Source organism: Pan paniscus, chromosome 8 (genome assembly GCF_029289425.2).
Source record: "Pan paniscus chromosome 8, NHGRI_mPanPan1-v2.0_pri, whole genome shotgun sequence".
NCBI lineage: Eukaryota > Metazoa > Chordata > Mammalia > Primates > Hominidae > Pan > Pan paniscus.
This window is the reverse complement of record NC_073257.2, coordinates 131,369,023-131,390,317: the sequence shown is the minus strand read 5'-3', so window position 1 is coordinate 131,390,317 and position 21,295 is coordinate 131,369,023. Positions and strand designations below refer to the sequence as shown.

Sequence of the window (21,295 nt, the reverse complement as noted above, 5' to 3'; positions counted from 1 at the left end):
TCAGTTCTTTTAACTCTCAGGCATTCTGTTGGCTAAATGGTGATCTACTGTGTGTATTTATTTGCAAGACAGCGTGGCAGTGAAAACCCAAACATGGTCTGGTTTATTATGGAAAAGAATGTCAAGAGTTTTGGAATCCTTTCAGACCAAGTTTGAAAACTTATGGCCAAAGTGGTTCTGCCATGGCAAAGAGAAATTTGCAGCTGCCTAGATTGTTCCTGGAACAGTGAACTTGTGTCTCTAGATTTATTTACTTAAGAGAAGATCTGCTGGGGAAATGGAGTAAACTGTCAAACTGTATTCTCTGGGCAAAGAGCAGAAGAGTAAATTAGTGAAATGCTTGGCAGAATGAACCCTGCTGCAGAAATTTCTTGTAATAATGATCTTTTAATTGGATTTATACTTTGTTGGAAAGAAACTCAGTGTTCAGGAGCTTGCTACTGCAGCATTTACAAAGAGAACAGGGAACTAATTTAATATCCATGAACTGGAGGGTCACTTTAGAAAAGCATCAGCTCCATTTGGTGATGTGTTTAAGTGAGTTTCCTTCATGGTTAGAGGAAAGGATTTGTCCCAAATAATTCTCTTACGTACTCTATTGCCAATGAGCATTGAAGCATGGTCCCTGCTGGGTTTCTGGGTTTCTGCTTTATTGATGATTGATTGATTGAGACAGGGTCTTGCTGTCATCCAGGCTGGAGTGCAGTGGCCCAATCATGGATCACTGCAGCCTTGAACTCCTGGGCTCAAGCTATCCTCCCGCCTCAGTCTGTCAAATAGCTGGGACTAAAGGCACATGCCACTATGCCCAGCTAAGTTTTGTATTTTTTGTACACACAGGATTTCACTATGTTGCCCAGGCTTCTCTCGAACACCTGAGTTTGAGTGATCTGCCCACCTGGGCCTCCCAAAGTGCTGGGGTTATAGGTGTAAACCACCGTGCCCAGCCTAGTTTTTAAATATTTTATAGAGATGGGGTCCCAGTATGTTGCTCAGGCTGGTCTTGAACTCCTGAGATCAAGCCATCCTCCTGTCTCAGCCTCCCAAGGTGTTTGGATTACAGGCGTGAGCCACTGTGCCCAGCTGGCCTGGTTCTAATTTAGCTCATGTCATCTGGTGAATGTCTAAAATCCTGGTAGTTTCCCCAGGTGCTTGGATTTGGAGTCCCAGGGGATCAAGAAGTCAACATGTATTTTGACCTCCCATAGAACATCAGAGATCACAGGAGCTGTTACTATTAAGTAAGTCCAGTGTGCTCTGATACAGATTTTCTCCAAAACCATTTTTAGCTGTGTGGCCCCCTAGCTGTTTGCAGCAATTAATATTTATGAGACTTTATTTAAAAAAATATATCATTTAGAGGTGATTTGCTTTGCTGATTTATTTATTTATTTATTTAATCAGATGGAGTCTCGCTCTGTCACCAGGCTGGAGTGCAGTGGTGCAATCTCAGCTCACTGCAACCTCCGCCTCCCGGGTTCAAGCAATTCTCCTGCCTTAGCCTCCCTAGTAGCTGGGATTACAGACATCCACCACCATGCCCAGCAAATATTTGTATTTTTAGTAGAGACAGGGTTTCACCATGTTGGCCATGATGGTCTCGATCTCTTGACCTTGCGATCTGCCTGCCTTGGCCTCCCAAAGTGCTGGGATTACAGGAGTGAGCCACCTCGCCCAGCCTTGCTGATTTCTTAATTAAAAGTTTATTTTCTCCTAGATTTGAACTTTTTTTTATAGAAACATGTCTCTAGCTTTGGAAAGAAAAAAAGTCAATGGGGAAAAAAGTGTTAGTTATAGAAGTAGTTTGCTTGATAGATGATTATTTTAGAGATGGGAAGAAAGGAGCTCACATTTGTTGAGCATCTACTGTGTCCCAGGTGTGCTGCTAGGTGCCTGATGTGCTTCCATTTTTGAATCCTTATGATAACCCAAGAGATGGGGGATGATTTTCAAATATATACAAGAATTTTGCCCAAGATCCTATAGTTTTGAATTGGGGAAACTGGGTTTTTTGTTTTGTTTTGTTTTGTTTTGTTTTGTTTCGTTTGAGTCGGAGTTTCGCTCTTGTCACCCAGACTAGAGTGCAGTGGCACGATCTTGGCTCACTGCAACCTCCGCCTCCCAGGTTCAAATGATTCCCCTGCCTCAGCCTCCCAAGTAGCTGGGACTACAGGCACCCACCACCACACCCAGCTAATTTTTTTTATTTTTAGTACAGACGGGGTTTCACCATGTTGGCCAAGCTGGTCTTGAACTCCTGACCTCAAGTGATCCACCCGCCTCAGCCCCCTAAAGTGCTAGGATTACAGGCGTGAGCCACCGTGCCCGGCCAGAAACTGGGTTTTGAACCTGGCCCCATCTGAAGTGACATTCCGTGGTTCTTCCTTGACTCCAGGAAGGGATCACATGCCATAGAATGAAGCATGCTTTCATTGTTCCCTCCTCCTACAGGCAAGTGGCCAAAGTGTGTTATTTGGAGATTCCCTGTTCCTCCCAGGAGACTTCTCAGTGTCGTGAGTCAGAGAGTACAGTGGAAGATGTGCAGATGCAAAGAGTTTTCATCCATTTTCTCTGTGCACCAAAATGTAAGAGGGTTGCCGAAAACCTCAGGCATCAGGATAATGATATTTATTTATTTATTTATTATCATTATTTTTAGATGGAATCTTGCTCTGTCGCCCAGGCTGGAGTGCAGTGGTGTGATCTTGGCTCACTGCAACCTCCGCTTCCTGGGTTCAAGCGTTTCTCCTGCCTCAGCCTCTCAAGGAGCTGGGATTACAGGTGCATGCCACCACACCCAACTAATTTTTTTATTTTTAGTAGAGATGAGGTTTCACTCCTGACCTCTGGTGATCTGCCTGCCTTGGCCTCCCAAAGTGCTGGGATTACAGGCGTGAGCCACTGCACCCAGCCTATAAATGATATTTAATGCAGTGTTTTAAAAGATCAAAATTAATGCAAAAACATCCGTAATGAACAAATATCCGAAGTTTAAATAAAGTCAGGAAAAATAACAGTGTGATGCTGAGCCATATTGGACCCTGAAGCAAAAGGAAAAATCAGCATAACCGATCCTGTCTTTATTTAAAATTTGGGTATTTTGTTCATCATGGATTTTTTAGCATAAATTTTGATTTTTTGAAAAAGTATTGCCTGAGGAACTGGGCGCGGTGGCTCATGCCTGTAATCCCAGCACTTTGGGAGGCCGAGGTGGGTGGATCACCTGAGGTCAAGAGTTCGAGACCAGCCTGGCCAACATGGTAAAACCCCGTCTCTATTAAGAATACAAAAATTAGCTGGGTGCGGTGGGAATCACCTATAATCTCAGCTACTTGGGAGGCTGAGGCAGGAGAATCGCTTGAATCTAGGAGGCAGAGGTTGCAGTGAGCCGAGACTGTGCTACTGCACTCCAGACTGGGAAACAGAGTGACTCTGTCAAAAACAAACAAACAAACAAAAAGAGCTATTGCCTGAAATGACATTTATCTTGATGCCTGGGTATTCTGGCAACCCTCTGACATTTTGCGCCATCACGTGGGTCCCGTCCTGCAATGAGTTTTTTAATCTCTGTGCCAGATAATGAACTAGGTGCTGGAGATACAAGATGAGGACACATAGGAGCCTTCAGACTAGTGGGAGTCAGTCATGTAAATAGTCACAACACAGCACCATAATTCTAAGTCTGTGCACAAAGCGCCATGGGGAAGCAGTTGCTATTGAATCAAGGTTCTCTTGGAGGAGGGTTTGAGTGCGACTTGAGGGCTGCCTCCGAATTGGCCAGTGGACACAAGAGTAGGGGAAGGATTTGGTGGGAAACAGCAGGTCCCTTCATCCCTCCAAGCCTCAGTTTACCCCCATCTGTAAAATGGAGGAAATAGTAGTGCCTGCCTTACAGGGTTGTGTGACAAGAATGAGTCCATCACGTTAAGCACCTAGAACAGAGCCGGACGCATAAGTCGGTGTATGTCAGCCGTGATGGTGATGGCATTGCTGACCACTGCATGCAGATTTCTTAAAATGACAGTGTCTGTTGGCCACATATGCAGTCTGAACTTTGCTTTGCAGACATCCACGACAGCGATGGCAGTTCCAGCAGCAGCCACCAGAGCCTCAAGAGCACAGCCAAATGGGCGGCATCCCTGGAGAATCTGCTGGAAGACCCAGAAGGCGTGAAAAGATTTAGGGTTTGTCTTTTTCATTGTTAATCGGGATGGATGCAGTGTGTGCAGAAGTTCAGATGCACACAGGGGAGAAATAGGCCAGTTCAACATTGTCTATCAGCGTAGCACTCTCTATGCCAGCTTGAGAGTTCAGTACTGTCTATCCCAGCTTGAGGGTGAGACTTTCTCATCTGTCATGACTGTGTTGGCAACGCTGTCACAGATGGGCAGCCTGTTTCTGGTTTTTGTGTAGTGAGGTGGGAGGGGTACAGGGTGGGAGGAGAGAGAAGATACCGTGCCTATTGGTGGAGTCTGTATGAGGAATTCCCAGCTCTGGGTCTCTCTGATGTGAAGGCTTGTTCTCTCTTGCTTGGGGGATTCTCAGAATGCATTGTTGACAGAGTAAGAGAGGCTGGCAATGCGAACTTGGCGAAGGGACCTCCGAGAGCAGGGCTGATGGATGGGGAACTGTTGATCCCATCTAGAAATAGCTTTTCTGACCAGCAGAAGCCCCCGGTGCCAGATGGAGGACCATATGTGAATTTCAAGAATGAGTCCTGGTTACTTCTGTCTTTAAGTCTTGGGTCAGGAATAGGATGAGTCCTCATGCAGTTGGTGCCTGTTGGAGCTCCCAGGGAGGGAGTGGCAGGTGGTACTAGGCTTCTAGTTCCTGGTCGCCAGGCCACTGTGAGCAGTGTTTGCAACTCAGGAGGTCTCTGCACAGCAGAGTAGCTGGCTGTGCCATGGACTGCCCAAGATCGGCCATAAGAAAACACACATACCTCCAACTTAAAATAGTTTGTATCATGGTGTCTTTAGACATACTTAATGTGCTTTCTTTTCTTTTGTTTAAAAAAAAGTCTGATTTTAGAGGAATGTACTTTGTTTAAAAACTGTCTGGAAGGAACCAATATATCTTCCACTTTAATTTACTTTTTGGTAATTTATTGTCAGCTTAGAAATATGAGTACATTCCTGCTTCATTTGTACTCTTCTTTACAATGTCAAAACCATTAAGGTCAAATGCATATGAAATTATAGCTTTAACATTAAACATACTCATTTGTTTTTCAGAGTGGGGTTTTCGAAGAGTAACTGAACCATGCTCCTCTGTTGAATTTTGCCAAATCAGTCTTTGAAGGGAAATGCCATTTGTTTTATTTTTTTTTAAAGTAGAATACTGTGTGACTCTTTTTCTTTGTATCCACAGGAATTTTTAAAAAAGGAATTCAGTGAAGAAAATGTTTTGTTTTGGCTAGCATGTGAAGATTTTAAGAAAATGCAAGATAAGACGCAGGTATTTCCTCCACTCTGATAATTTTTTTCCCTTTCCTTATAAAGTTACAACTGCCTTTCCAATAGATTCTGAAGTTGCCTAAAGAAACCTGATTCATATTAGTTTTGGGGGAAGATTTAAGCTTCAGATTAGGTATCTTGTGTTGATCAAATATTAATTATTTTTAAAAGGGTGAGTTAATCCATTTTTAAATGGAGCTGTTTAAATGGACCAATATTTAAAATAAAAATAACAATTTATGTCATTTAGAGTTCCTCATTGCATAGAATTTTTTTCTTCATGAATAAGTTATGAGGATGTTTCCCCCACATTTTGACATGTTAGCATTTTGGACGTGGTAAAACGATACGCAGATGTGTAATGATAAAAGCACAAGGTGCATCAGAGGGATTGTCAATTATTCAGTGTATCGTACTGAGCGTCCCATAGTTGGCGAGCATCCTGCAGAGAAAGCCTCTGATTGTTCTCCTGGGTAGATGCGTCCTCTTTGCCTTCATTCTCAGTGTCAGCTGGTTGGGCATAAGGGAGGGTAGATGAGATTATGGGGAAGGAGGCCTGTGCCCTGGGTGGGTTTATGAGGCCTGGCCCTATATCTTTCTGAGAGGCTGCTGGCTAAATGCCTGCAGGAGCCAGTAAGTCATGTGAATGAAGGAGGCTCCTGGTGTGAGGCTGGAGGGAGTGTTGGGGACTGGGGCCAGCTAAGGACGTTCTGTCTGCCTGCACAGGCTGCAGCTGGTGGTTCAGGGCCTGTGGCTGTCTGGGCTTCCCCTGCTTCAGGTTCCGTCTCCGCCAGCTTACTGATGGTGATCTCCTAGATCTTTGCTTGCCCTGCGACCCTGGTGGCCTTTCTTCCCAAGGCATGTCTTATATTCCACCTAGTACCGCCTGTTTTTCTAAAGAAGCTGGACATTCGGATCCTTACATGAAACCAGATGATTTTTAAATGTTGGAACTAATTTTAAAAAAATTTAAAACCTTGCCTACCAAACAAAACATACCCATGGGCAGATGCGGCTTGCGCGTTGCCAGTTTTTGAGGCTTCGTCTCCAAAAGCTGGAATCTATGGGCCAGAAGCCGTGAAGCGTTTGCAGACAACTGCTTGGAAAATGTATATCATGGGTTTATTCAAAGGCCTTTCCGGGCGCAGACACCCATCCTCCTGGATGGCGCAGCGCGGCCTTTTCTCCGCCACCTTCCTCTCTGGAGGTGGCAAGGGAGGATTCTAAGATGGATTCTCTTTGGCTTGAACTTCCCAGGCCCACCTCGAAAGCTGTTACTGGGCGGGACCCTTGGATTTTGCTTTCTGGCTTTTTCTCTCCTCTGGATGACGTTGGCCGGAGCCTCCTGGGCAGAGAGGGGCCCCAGGGGAAAGTGAGAAGCAGGTGGTGGGGGATGCTTTGGGATGCTAGGATTCAGGCTGAGGGCCTTCAGAACAAGAGCCTCATTATTGTCCTTTGTCTCCAGCACCGAGGACAGGGCCCGGGGACCACCATCGATAAATGCTAGACTGTGCCACTGCTGTGACCAGCCTCACCATAAAATCCTAGCTCAGAGTCAAGCAAGCCAACAGATGTCCATTCCCCCGCCTTATTCTTTTGAGTGTTAGAGGTAGGAGGGGCCTGTGGGTGGGCCGGTCCGCCCCTGCAGTGTAGACAAGGAAGTGAGGTCCCCGCACCGTGGCAGAGCTAGGACTTGAACTAGCTCCCTGAAGTCACCCATTGTTGTCTGCACCACCATGCTGCTCTGTGCCTCCGTTCAGTTGAATTCCCCAAATCTTTGTGAAGTGCCTGCTTGGTGCCCAGCACTGAACAGGAAGGCAGCCCAGGGACAGGACAGGTGAGCGGCTCCAGGGAACGGGCACCTCAAGGGGAGCAAGCCTATGCAAGTGCAATGAGTGTAGAGATGGGAAGCACATGTGTCGTGGGAGCAAGGCGTGGGCAACGGGGAGGGATCCAGGGGAAGTGGCTTTTTAGCTGAGACTTGGCATTGAGATCGGGAGGGGGTTCCCGGGAGCAGGGACAGTGTGTGGGCAGGCAGGGCTGGCGAAAAGAGCTGAGGGAAGACCAGAAGGGCTGAATGGCATGTTTGAGGGGGAGGCCACTGTGCTGTGCTTCTGGCTGGCAGGGCAGCCACACCTGGGAATCTGGGTGCCAAGGTGAGCAGGGCTGGGAAAGCCCCTGTAGGACTTTAATGGAGTGGTTGGAAGGAGGGGGTCAAACTTTCAATGTGCCTCTTCCAGCCTTTCAGGTCAGGCAGGTCTGGTGTTGGGTTGCCCTGCCCTGTCCACATCCTACAGAGAGAGCTTCCGAATGGGCAGCCCCTTTCCATGCCTGTACCCCTGACATCCAGCATAGGACTTCTTTTCCTTTTTTGAGACAAGATCTGACCCTGTTGCCCAGGCTGGAGTGCAGTGGTGCGGTCTTGGCTCACTGCAGCCTCCGCCTCCTGGGTTCAAGTGATCCTCCTGCCTCAGCCTCCCGAGTAGCTGGGATTACAAGTGTGTGCTACCATGCTTGGCTAATTTTTGTATTTTGAATAGAGACAGGGTTTCACCATGTTTGCTAGGCTGGTCTAGAACTTCTGACCTCAAGTGATCCGCCTGTCTTGGCCTTCCAAAGTGCTGGGATTACAGGTGTGAGCCACTGCACTCAGCCCAGCATAGGACTTCTTGAAAGTCTGTGTCCTTAAGCCTGGAATGCACCCGGCAATTGCTTTAGTGCGATGAATGCCACCCTCCCGTCACTGCCTGAGAATGCAGATTGGGTGGAGGCATTGGTGACACCTGGGGTGTTTGGCCTGGAGTGTTTGGGCCCCAGTGTGAGTCATTGTTCCCATTCGAAGATGCAGGGATATGATTTGAGTGGTTAAGCGGCAGCTCGCCCGAGGCTGGGCACAGTGGCTCACGCCTGCAATTCTAACACTTTGGGAGGTCAAGGTGGGTGGATCACTTGAGCCCAGGAGTTCAAGACCAGTCTGAGCAACATGGTGAGACCTTGTCTCTACAAAAAATACCAAAAAAAAAAAAAATTAGCTAGACATGATGGGGTGCGCCTGTAGTTGCCCAGGGAGGTCAAGGCTGCAGTGAGGTATGATTGCGCCACTGCACTCCAGCCTGGGTGACAAAGTGACACCCTGTCTCAACAAAAAAAAAAAGAATTCAGAGCCACATTTCTGACTCCAGGCATTCCCTAGTGAGTCCCGCTGCCTAGGAAGTAAAACCAGGGAGTAAGCTCTAAATTACTACAAAAAGTGTGGAGGAACATAGGCACTGGGAGAAGTCGCCTAACTGAATGTCTTTGTTTTTTTCTTTTTTTTTTTCTGAGATGGAGTTTCGCTCTTCTCGCCCAGGCTAGAGTGCAGTGGCACGATCTCTGCTCACTGCAACCTCCGCCTCCCGGGTTCAAGTGATTCTTCTGCCTCAGCCTACTGAGTAGCTGGGATTACAGGCATGTGCCACCATGCCCGGCTAATTTTTGTATTTTTAGTAGAGACGGGGTTTCACCATGTTGGCGAGGTTGGTCTCAAACTCCTGACCTCAGATGATCCACCCGCCTCGGCCTTTCAAAGTGCTGGGACTACAGATGTGAGCCACCGCGCCTGGCCAGTTCTTTTTAATCCTCTGTTGTGCACTTAACCTAACTGGATTTCACAGTCAAACTTATCACATCTGTTCCAGCAGGGAGACCATGGGAGGATTTTTCTCTCTCCATCAACTAAGGCTGTTGAGGAGTCGATACAAATCCCACTCTCGCCTCTGTTGTTTTAATAGGAACTGTGTTGGTTCATTCCTTGACGTGGATTATCCAGCATTCACCAACTTCACATATCCATGTCATTTACTTGTCCGTCTTCTGTGTGGTTTGTCTTCTGGGATCTGGGAGTGGGGGGCCTCTTCTTCCCCACTGTCTCCGAGGGTCTAGACCCATGCCTGACACATGGTGAACTTCCTTCCTCTTTGTAGGATGAAGGCATTCCATTTCCTGGATCCAAGTCCTCTTCTCTCTTGAGTCATTCCCTCATTTTGGGAACAGCACACGAGAATGACTTCTTCCCTCCAGAATGACTCATGAGAGAAGAACCCAAAACACAGCTGGCAATAGCTTCCTGAGAAGGGGGGGTCTGGCAGGTAGGTATGTAAAGACCTTGTTGAGTGGAAATGTTATTTTTTTCCCTACTCTCCTACTTCACTTATAATCTGACAGAGCATAGAATTCTGGGGTGAAACACACTCAGAAGTTTGAAGACATTATTCCTTAGTCTTCTACTTTTGTTGAGAATCAGTAATTTATATGTAAACTGTTCTGTTTTTTTTTTTTTTTCTTTTTTTCCCTCTCTGGGATAGTATAGGATCTATTTTCTTTTCTATTTTTCCCCTTTCCTCCTTTCCTTCCTTCCTTCCTTCCTTCCTTTCCTTCCTTCCTTTCTTTCTTTCCTTCCTTCCTTCCTTCCTTCCTTTCTTTTTTTTTTTAAATGGGGTTTCGCTCTTGTTGCCCAGGCTGGAGTGCAATGGCATGATCTCGGCTCACTGCAACCTCTGTCTTCCAGGTTCAAGCGATTCTCCTACCTCAGCCTCCCAAGTAGCTGGGATTACAGGCACCCTCCAACACACCCAGCTAATTTTATATTTTTAGTAGAGATGGGGTTTCGCCATGTTGGTCAGGCTGATCTCAAACTCCTGACCTCAGGTGATCCACCTGCCCTGGCCTCCCTAAGTGTTGGGATTACAGGTGTGAACCACCACGCCCAGCAATTTTCTTTTCTTTTCTTTTTGAGACAGGGTCTCACTCTGTCACCCAGGCTGGAATATAGTGAGGTCACGGCTCTTTGCAGCCTGGACCTCCTGGGTTTAAGCAGTCTCACCATGTTACTTAGGCTGGTCTCAAAAGAAATCCTCTCGCCTCACCCTCCCAAAGTGCTGGGATTACAGGTGTGAGACACTCCATCTGGTCAGGATCTTTTCATCACTAGTATTCTAAAACTGTTCAGTCAGGGGCTTTAGAGGCAGAGGCGGGGTTCATTCATTGTGTGAATTCTTTGTGGAGCCATATAATCTGGAAATTTGTAGTTCTGGGAAATGGTCTTATGTTGTTATTATTCTCATCATTTTAGTAACTTTTTTTCCTTCCATTGTCTCTGGTCTCTTTTCCAATGATGACCTTTCACCCCCTGCATTGAGCCCTTAATTTCATGTTTTATTCTTCCTATTTTTTAATTTTTTTTTTTTTTTTTTTTTTTGCTTTTGGAGATTTTGACTACATCTTCAGATCCTCCTATTGAGTTTTTTCTGCTTTTTTATTTTTCCAGACAAGGGCCCTCTAGTCTCTTCCTGGGGGGCCACAAGCCTGATATGTTCCTGAACTAAACATATTTCTAATTAACTGTGTCAGGAGAATTTTGCTGGTGCGGGGGGTCTATATTTGGAATTTCCCTGAATCCCTTTATTCGGTTCGGCGTCTCATTCTTGCCATCCTCTGTGCCTCTCTGTTCTGGAGCCTCCCTGGGTCTGTTTCTCTAGATAAGAAAACTCAACTCTTCTGTTGAAGGTGGCGGGGGAGCCACCTGACTGCTCAAGTTTGGAGCAGGACCTGGGGTGGAGGACCTGGGGGTCTGATGGCTTCTTTCTGCCGCCCTCATCAATTCCGTCTGGGCTACCTGATGCCCTCGAGCTCCTGCCGTCTCCGGACGCGCTTCTCGTTGGCACCCCCTCCCCACCTGTTCAGGGGCTTGGCTTCATTCTTCTGGGTCTCTGCAGAGTCATCTGCTGTGTCTCCGACTGCTTCCCATTTCCTGAGCCAGTTCTTGAAAATATTCTCATATCATTTATTGGATATTTTCTTTGCCTCATTCTCTTTCTGAAATTGATGTTAGTAAAGTTAGTGTCTTGATCCTTTCACTGTCCTAGGAATTGTCTCCCACATTCCATCTCTGGAAGAAGACGGGGTGGAGAGGAGCCGGAGGCCAGCAGACGGGATGGGGGTGGGGAGTGGCTACAGGGGATCGAAGTTTCCAGCTTCCCAGAGTAGGGGCTACAGGGCCTGCCAGCCAGAAGGAGACCACTCTGTTCCTTTGTGTTAATTCAAGGTGTCAGTGGGATGTCCATGCCCACATTGCTAGAAACCAACTGGCTACATGGGTCAGTAGCTTGGGGGAGGGTTGGTCTGAAATCTGGGGGGAACATGGAGTTAGAGTTGTCACCAAGGACAGAAGTCTGGGAAACCCCAGAATTGACAGAGGGGACAGGGAGACAGGAGCTGGGAGACAGACAGGGAGACAGGAGCTGGGAGACAGACAGGGAGACAGGAGCTGGGAGACAGACAGGGAGACAGGAGCTGGGGGACAGATACAGGGAGACAGGAGCTGGGGGACAGACAGGGAGACAGGAGCTGGGGGACAGATACAGGGAGACAGGAGCTGGGGGACAGACAGGGAGACAGGAGCTGGGAGACAGACACAGGGAGACAGGAGCTGGGGGACAGACAGGGAGACAGGAGCTGGGGGACAGGTACAGGGAGACAGGAGCTGGGGGACAGATAGGGAGACAGAAGCTGGGAGACAGACACAGGGAGACAGGAGCTGAGGGACAGACAGGGAGACAGGAGCTGGGGGACAGACAGGGAGACAGGAGCTGAGAGACAGACAGGGAGACAGGAGCTGGGGGACAGATACAGGGAGACAGAAGCTGGGAGACAGACACAGGGAGACAGGAGCTGAGGGACAGACAGGGAGACAGGAGCTGGGGGACACACAGGGAGACAGGAGCTGAGAGACAGACAGGGAGACAGGAGCTGGGGGACAGATACAGGGAGACAGGAGCTGGGGGACAGACAGGGAGACAGAAGCTGGGGGACAGACACAGGGAGACAGGAGCTGGGGGACAGATACAGGGAGACAGGAGCTGGGGGACAGACAGGGAGACAGGAGCTGGGGGACAGACACAGGGAGACAGGAGCCGGGGGACAGACACAGGGAGGTGTTGGGGATCCTGAGAGGACAGGGCTCTTACAAGGTGAGGGAAGCGGGAAGAGAAGAAAGTCGCAATGCTGAGCAGGGCTGGGGCCAGCTCGCTCCAGAGGAAGGTCTGAGAGGCCTCGCTGCCTGGGCAGCGTCAGCGGGCTGGTGGAGCAGCGCTGGCTGGGCGGAAGCCTGTGTGTAGCGTGAGGAATGAATGGGAGGGACAATGGAGACAGGGGTGCATGCTTTTCTTTTAAGAGATTTCAAAAAGGAATTGGAGACTAGGCACGGTGGCTCACGCCTGTAATCCTAGCACTTTGGGAGGCTGAGGCGGGTGGATCACTTGAGGCCGGGAGTTCGAGAGCAGCCTGGCCAACATGGTGAAACCCCGTCTCTACTAAAAATGCAAAAAATTAGCCGGGCGTGGTGGCGGACTCCTGTAATCCCAGCTACTTGGGAGGTTGAAGCAGAATTGCTTGAACCCGGGAGGCAGAGCTTGCAGTGAGCCGAGATCGCGCCACTGCACTCCAGCCTGGGCGACAGAGTGAGACTCCATCTTGAAAAAAAAAAAAAGGGATTGGGGGTGGTGAGGCCATTAACCCCCATGTAGAGAGCTGTGGGGTCAAGGGGGATCTTTTATTTTCCGGTGGGAAGGTTCGAGCATGCCGATTGGGGAGGGCGGGGCCAATGTGGGAAGCAGCGCTCTTCTGAGCTTTGGGCCCCTGGTGACTTTGCTGTTCGTCTGCATAGATGTGCACTTCTGGGGCTGATAGGAAAGTGAATTTGCTTCTCCTGATCGTGCACCTGCAGGGAGCAGGGTTCGAGAGCTGACGTCTGGCTGAGCATTGTCACAGTTGAGCCACTGCTAGGCCTCGAAGAAGGGCCCCAGCCTTGTGGGGTGCCTGGAAGGTGCTCACTGGGGTACAGGTGCTTCCTGGGCAGTCCCCGAGTTGATGGGCCAAGGTGGGGCCCTTCTCCAGCGCCTGCCAGGACAGCCTCAGATGCTGGACACTTCAGGTCTCCCCAGGGAGAAAGGGGCTCTCTGGTCCAGGCTGTGGCCAGCCACATGTGTCAGGGCCGTGGAAGAGAAGTTGGCCATCCTTCCAGGCCACAGACACAGAATCAACTCCACCAGCTCTGTTCCTACCCTGACAGTAGCTAGAATAGGGTTAACAAAGCTCTGGAAAAATCTATCAAAATAGCTCCAGAGACTGGTTCTTCTTTTCTGCTCATGTTCTCGGCCTAGACACCAGGCCTTCCCGTGACTGGCTTGTGGTCGCCGTCTCAGGGTTTCCCTTTTCAGTCATACTTCCTAGCTCCGCCGAGATAAGCTGAGCCCTGCAGCCGCTCACAGTGCGCATCTGGTCAGCCAGGGCCTCGAACCCCACACTGTTCTCACACAGACTCAGGAGGGACAGCCGGTGGGAGAGGGCAGGGCTGAGACCCTCAAAGCTTATATACCTGCAGTCACTGGAACCTACTTCCTCTCCCCCGGCCTCTTCTGCCCCACCTCAAAGACTCAAGCCATTCATTGCACTTCTCTATTTCAGAATCACTCAAGATATCCTGGATTCACGTGTGTATGTGTGTGCGTGTGTGCACGTGTGTGCATGTGAATGTTCAAGGGGAGGAGGGGAGGTCTAAAGTGATTTCTGCCCCCAGACCTCTGCATGGAGTTTGCTCATCTGCCTGGCCGAAATTCTCCTTTCATGAAGTGGCTTTAAAACAGGAAGTGGTTTTCCAAAAGCCTTGCTTCCTGACGGAATGGGGGTGGTGGGAGGGAGGCTGTGGCTTCATGGAGCTGGTGGGTCTTGGAGAGGACAGCAGGGCCAGCTCCTTAGTGCCACCCCCTTGGGTCTCGAGGATGGCCCCCAGACCTGTCCCTTAGATAGCCACACTTGTCTGGAGAGACTCCTGTGTCACTGAGTCTGGCATCGATTCATTGCTCCTATTGACAGTGAAGACAGGGTGGACAGCACGGCTTTCGGTGTTCACCCAACCTGGGCCGTCTCCCTGCAAGTGCTGGCGAGGCTTGCTTTCTCGCAGAACAGGACATGGCCAGGCCGCGGCTTCTCAGGATCTTTTGTCCCCAGTGCCCTGAACTAAAAAAGGGCTACCCTTCCTTCCTTTCATGCCCCAGCTATCAAAACCTTCTGGTGGTTTCCTTAAGGGCAGAAGGTTTGCAGAGCTTGGGATTTCCCAAACCAAGCCCCACAGCACATGCGGAGCCCCAGGTGGGCTCTTGGAGAGAAAGGCAGTTTTCCAGGCCCCCCACACACATGTCATAGCTGTGTGGCTGCATTTTAGAGGCATTTGTTGTCTGCCTTGCTCTGTAGGGTAAGGTCATGCTTTAGACTCTAACGTTCAGAGAAACAGCCCCGCTTTTGCTGTTGGCGAGGTATGAGCACAGGAAGTCTCCTTTCTCTAAAAGAAAATCGAGCCCTCAGGGGAAGTTCTGGAGGAGAGGGCTCCTGCGCCTGCAGCCCCGCCCTGAGGCGCGCTGTCCTGAAGACACAGTTCTTACCGTGAAGTCATCTCCTTACCATCAGTGAGTGCTCCTGAGCCAGCCTCGGTTAGTTTCGGGTGAAACAGGAAGCCGGTACCTACTCACGGCTCCTGCTTCCCAGCAGGACTGCACTCGGGACTTGAGGGCGGGCGGTGAGTGTTTTCTCCACTGCTGTGCTCAGTATCTCGTTAGCTAAAAGGAAATGCACCCTGCCTGGGAAGGCCGCATACCGCACAACCTGGAGGGGCCAATGTGTCTTGCGGAAGTGGAACTGAGCAGAATTCAGAGGCCTTGGAGCCAAACAGTCCTAAGGCTCCCGGAAGCTCTCAGATAAGCCCTGCCACCTCTCCTGACCTCTGTGTCCTCATGGGGAAAGTGGGGCTAACAGGAAAATGCCCTTTGCTGCATGTCCAGGGGATTAAGGAAATGGGATCCCTCCAAGCAGGTGCCTGCAGCCCAGTGGGCGCTTAATAACTGGTAGGGATAGGTGTGCATACTTTAACTTGATTTTTTTTTTTTTTTTTTTTTTTTTGAGAGGGAGTCTCACTCTGTCACCCAGGCTGGAGTTCAGTGGTGCAATCTCAGCTCACTGCAACCTCTCTCTCCTGGGTTCAAGCAATTCTCCTGCCTCAGCCTCCTGAGTAGCTGAGATTACAGGTTTGCACCACCACGCCTGGCTAATTTTTGTCTTTTCAGTAGAGATGGGGTTTCACCATGTTGGCCAGGCTGCTCTCGAACTCCTGACCTCAGGTGATCAACCTGCCTCGGCTTCCCAAAGTGCTGGGATTACAGGCATGAGCCACTGTGCCCGGCCACAGGATGGCTGTAAATGGTACTGAGTGCTCTCTGCGGGCCAGGATTCTTTCTGTCATCACTTCTGAATGGTTAATGCAGCAATTTTGTTCCAGGAGAAGTGGCTGCAGGCGCATGAAGGGGCGGGGGTAGGGGCTTGGCAGTGCAGGCTCTCCCATATAGCAATTCTCTCTGGAGTGGCCTGAGAGCCGCTGGGCTGTGGGGGGTGCCTTTCTCTTGCCACAGCAGCTCCTGTGGGCCTGGCTGGAGGGGAGAGCAGGGCTCAGGCCGGGAAGGCTGTGTGTGCAGATAGCACAAGGCCCCATCTGTCTCCTCCAGATGCAGGAAAAGGCAAAGGAGATCTACATGACCTTTCTGTCCAGCAAGGCCTCATCACAGGTCAACGTGGAGGGGCAGTCTCGGCTCAACGAGAAGATCCTGGAAGAACCGCACCCTCTGATGTTCCAGAAACTCCAGGACCAGGTAACCCGACTTCCCTGCCTGCACCTTGATTTGAGAACCTACATTAATTCCAGGCCTGGAAGAATTTACTGAAACACCCGATGTTAGACTCCCTGGAAACCATCTCATACGGCCGGGCAGACCGAGGTACACTGAGGGGCCATGGTTGGGGAGAGTGGGGACCAGAATTCTAAGCTTGAGATTTGCCCCACAGGAGTCCCCCCAGGCCTGTTTACTCTTGGTCTACACACAGTTTAGACCAGTTTATCTGCCTTCTCAGTCCAGATTAGAGGGGAGGCTGGAGCTATTTGAGGAGCCTGTACTGAGAAAGCAACCTATAATTGCTGAAGGTAAGAATAGACGGAAAACTCCAGAAAGCAAGCAGGAGAACTCAAAGTGGCAGGCTGTTTCTGTGCAAATATCCAGACACCTCCACATACTTCTGGTGGCCTAATGCTGTAAGCTATTAATAGTTCATCATGTAGCCCCTGAGGCATAATGAAAAGGTTAGCATCGGGCAGCATATTCTATGTGAATTCTGATTCACATTTGGCTATTGAAGGAGACTTGCGGAGGGCCTCCTGGAAGTGGTGAATTTGAGCCAGTCGGAAGGACGCATGGGCATTGATTTGCGCTGGGAAAGGGAGTGGAATGTATGGTGAAAAGGCAGTTTTTGTGACTGTAGCCATATGAGGATATCGACCCCACCCTGGACCTCAGAATCTTGTCAGAGCGCCCTAGGGCACTTGAAAGTGCAGCCAGGGTTGCGAACCTGCACTGACCTCTGTGCTCTAGGTATTCTCAGTAATGACAACACTAACTACCATTTCGTTTTTGGTTTTGTGTTTTTGTTCTTTTTTTTTTTTTTTTAATACCGAGTCTTACTCTGTCTCCCAGGATGGAGTGCAGTGGCTTGATCTTGGTTCACTGAAACCTCCGCCTCCCAGGTTCAAGCGATTCTCATGCCTCAGCCTCCTGAGTAGCTGGAATTACAGGCGCCCACCACCACACACAGTTAATTTTTGTATTTTTAGTAGAGACAGGGTTTCACCATGTTGACTAGGCTAGTCTCGAACTCCTGACCTCAAGTGATCCACCCGCCTTGGCCTCCCAAAGTACTGTGATTACAGGCGTGAGCCACTGCACCTGGCCTTTTCAGGTTTTTTTTCTTTGAAACGAAGTCTCACTCTGTTGCCCAGGCTGGAGTGCAGTGGCTCGATCTCGGCTCACTGCCACCTCTGCCTCCTGAGTTAAAGCGATTCTCCTGCCTCAGCCTCCCTACCAGCTGGGATTACAGGCCTACACCACCATGCCCGGCTAATTTTTTGTATTTTTAGTAGAGATGGGGTTTTACCATGTTGACCAGGCTGGTCCCGAACTCCTGGCCTCAAGTGATCCGCCTGCCTCGGCCTCCCAAAGTGCTGGGATTACAGGCGTGAGCCACCACGCCTGGCCCTAACTACCATTTAGGACTGCCTGTTTGAGCCTGATGTCACACTTGGTGTGTATTGTCTCATTTTATCTCCAATGAGTGTTATTATTCCCATTTTGCTGATGAGAAAAGCAAGGTTCAGAGAGATTAAGTGTTTTTTTTAGCATTAAGTCATGCAGGGAGCAAAAGTGCTGGAAGCCAGATTCCCTTTCGTCCATCTGCCTTCAAAGACCATGCTCCCCCCATGACCCTCATGGCCTGTGTTGCTCTGCCAGGCTCCTGGGCAGCCTCTTGCTGTTTCTCAAAGCTCGGTGAGGCCCCTGGAGCAGAGGGATTGGAAAGGCTTTGTGAATGCAGGTCATCCCACTTCCCAGGACTGCGGGAGCCAAGGTAAGATGAGGAATGGGAGAGTTCTGACTCCATGCGGTAGCACTGCAGGCTCTGAGAGATCCAGCCCGCCTGCCCAACAGCTCAGAACGGAGCTGGACCTTATGAGTAGGCGTGCCCCTTAGACTCATTCAGTGGGAGGCTTAGCCAGCACAGAAAGGAAGAAACACAGGGGACAGAGGCTGATTGTTTTTTTTTTTCTTTTTTAATGACAAAGAATTTTTTTTATTTATTTTATTTTATTTTTGAGACAGGATGTCCCTCTGTTGCCCTGGTTGGAGCACAGTGGCATGAACCCGGCTCAGTGCAGCCTTGGCCTCCCGGGCTCAAGTGATCCTCCCACCTCAACCTCCCAAGTAGCTGAGACTACAGGTGTGCACCACCATGCCCAGCTAATTTTTGTATTTTTTTTGTAGAGATGAACTTTCGCTATGTTGCCCAGGCTATTCTTGAACTCCTGAGCTCAGGCGATTCTCCAGCCTTGGACTCCCAAAGTGTTGGGATTACGGGCAAGAGCCACCAGGCCCAGCCTCAGAAAAATTTTTTAAAATAGTTTTTATCCAACTGTAAGCATCACACATGCTCAGCAAAAGAAACTTGGGAAACAAAAATATAAAGAAGAAATCATTTCTTTATTGCATAATTGCACACTTGGAGATAACCACCAAATAGTATTTGATCTGTAGACTTTCCATCTTTTTTTCTATAAATACACATATGCACATGCCCCTAACAGATGTGGCCTAATAAGTGTAATAATAATGTATGTGTTTATGCACACCAAACAGATGTGCAGTCCAAACTGCTGAATGTAAAGCAAGTACTGTTATACTCTGTTGTTAAACATCTATTATTGGAAGGCTGGGCTCAGTCGCTCACGCCTGTAAACCCAGCACTTTGGGAGGCCAAGGCGTGTGGATCACCTGAGGTCAGGAGTTCCAGAGCAGCCTGGCCAAGATAGCGAAACCCCATCTCTGCTAAAAATACAAAAATTAGCCAGGCGTGGTGGTGGGCGCCTATAATCCCAGTTACTCGGGAGGCTGAGGCAGGAGAACTGCTTGAGCCTGGGAGGCTGAGGCTGCACTGAGCCGAGATAGTGCCACTGCACTCCAGCCTGAGCGACAGAGTGAGACTCCACCTCAAAAAAAAAAAAAATTTTTTTTTTAATTGCATAGAGAGAAAGATCCACGAACTTTCTTCCTAAGGCATAATTGGGTGAAAACAAGGTATTTGGAATCAGAGCCGATTTCACAGTGAGTCTCCATGTGAAGGGCCCCTGTGTTCCGTTTTGCTTTGAAAACTCTGCCTCTCCGGGGCCTTGCTGTAACTGTCAAAATGCGTGCTCAGCATTAGCCCCGGTTTTTTTCTTGCAAAGCCTCCCTCGAGAGCTCTGTTTTCCTAAGTGAAGGAGATTGAAGCTGAGGGGAACATGTTTGGAGCCACAAGATTTCACGGAACTTTCAAAAGCCTCTCCCGTGGCTTTGGCTTTGCTGAGCACTGCTGGGCTTCATGGTGGAGCCGCAGAGCAGCCGCTTTCGTGTGTTCAGCACCGCCGCCCCGGAACTGAGCCCCTCATCACCACGTGCGGCTCCGCTGCTCTCTGAGCTTCTAGTAGGGCAGCTCTGACTTTGTAGGGCACCGCTGGAACCTAGAAGGACGGGAAAGTCTTCCCTGAGCCCCAGGCTAGATGAGCCAACTCCCATGCACCCTGTTTAAAGGAGAGCTTCAAGAGTTTTCAGTCAGGTCCTGTTTATTCTTGGTTTGCACACAGTTCTAACAGGTTTTTCCGTTCATAGCAGATTTGAAGTTGTGGTAGAGACTATGGAGTGATGAGCAGCAAGAGGTGATCACTGACAGCTAGGGAGGACACAGAAATGACACTGAGCACGAGCACAGCACCGAGGCCTGAGCCTGGGCGTGGGGACCTCCATTGCCACATGCCACACCATGGGCATCCCTGTGCTGTGGGACAGTGACATGATAAGTGAGCCTGGTGACCCCAAACCATCAAGTAGAAGTGAAATTGAGGTCGGCGTATTATGTGAAGAGTGCATTATTCATTTTAATGAGCACTTCATCAAAAACGTTTTTTTTGGAGACAGTCCCGTTCTGTCACCCAGGCTGGAGTACAATGGTGCCATCTCTGCTCACTGCAGCCTCCGCCTCCTGGATTCAAGCGATTCTCCTACCTCAGCCTCCTGAGTAGCTGGGATTACAGGCGTATGTCACCAGGCTAGGCTAATTTTTGTATTTTTAGTAGAGATGGCATTTCTCCATGTTGTCCAGGTTGGTCTCAAACTCCTGGCCTCAAGTGATCCACCCACCTCGGCCTCCCAAAGTACTGAGATTACAGGTGTGAGCTACTACTGTGTCCAGCCAAAGCCATCTTAAGAGAAGTTTGAGGGGCTTAAAGCTTTGCTACCTGGGAAATTCATGTAAGTGGCGAGATGGTTCTCTGATTTAATTCAGTTCTGCAAGCTTGGTGTGCCCAGCCCTTTGGAGGCAAAGCCAGGAGAGGCGAAAGGTGGTGCTGTGGGCATTTCCCTAGTACGTTAGCCTAGAGTCAAAGGCTGCCGTTGGACAAATTTAAGTTGGAGGAAGCAGGAAGGAAGGGGGTTACCTTACAAAGAGGTGGTTTCTTCAGGGAATTGCAGTTCCTTACAGTGTCTTTTCTTCTTTAAAAACATGTATTACGGCCAGGCATGGTGGCTCACACCTGTAATCCCAGCACTTTGGGAGGCCGAGGCGGGCAGATCACAAGGTCAGGAGATCGAGACCATCCTAGCTAACACGGTGAAACTCCGTCTCTACTAAAAATACAAAAAATTAGCCAAGTGTGGTGGTGGGCGCCTGTAGTCCCAGCTACTCGGGAGGCTGAGGCAGGAGAATGGCGTGAACCCAGGAGGCAGAGGTTGCAGTGAGCCGAGATCGCACCACTCAACTCTAGCCTGGGCAACAGAGCGAGACTCCATCTCAAAAAACAAATAAACAAAAATATCTATTCCTAGGAGATTTGATTCAGTCCTTGTTGGTCTGCTGGTTTGTGGATTTGTTGTTTTATTCATTCCTTTATGCTGCAATTATGAACTGAGGCCCTACTCTGTACCAAGGACTGTGCTAGGAACTGTGTGTACAACAGGGAAATCAGCATCCGCCCCCACAAGGAGGGCAGAGAAAGATCAATGCTAAGAAGGAAATGCAACAGGGGATGAGCTGAGAGGGACTGGAAGGGGCCTGCTAGGGTCTGTGCTCAAGGAGGGCTCCCTGGAGAGGTGACTGGGATCTGAATGGCAAGCGGGATCTGGATG

General features: G+C 49.4%; 1 protein-coding gene across 2 annotated transcripts in view; it reads left to right on the top strand.

The window, feature by feature from the left end:
• Positions 1 to 21,295, top strand: part of RGS10 (regulator of G protein signaling 10) — a 43,081-nt gene that overhangs the window by 11,200 nt on the left and 10,586 nt on the right. For both annotated transcript variants that reach the window (XM_057299010.2, XM_003825650.6), the window contains exons 2-4: positions 4,066 to 4,184; positions 5,371 to 5,457; positions 16,046 to 16,189. In XM_057299010.2, coding sequence (XP_057154993.1) covers positions 4,066 to 4,184; positions 5,371 to 5,457; positions 16,046 to 16,189 — 350 coding nt within the window. The remainder of the gene's footprint in view (positions 1 to 4,065; positions 4,185 to 5,370; positions 5,458 to 16,045; positions 16,190 to 21,295) is intronic.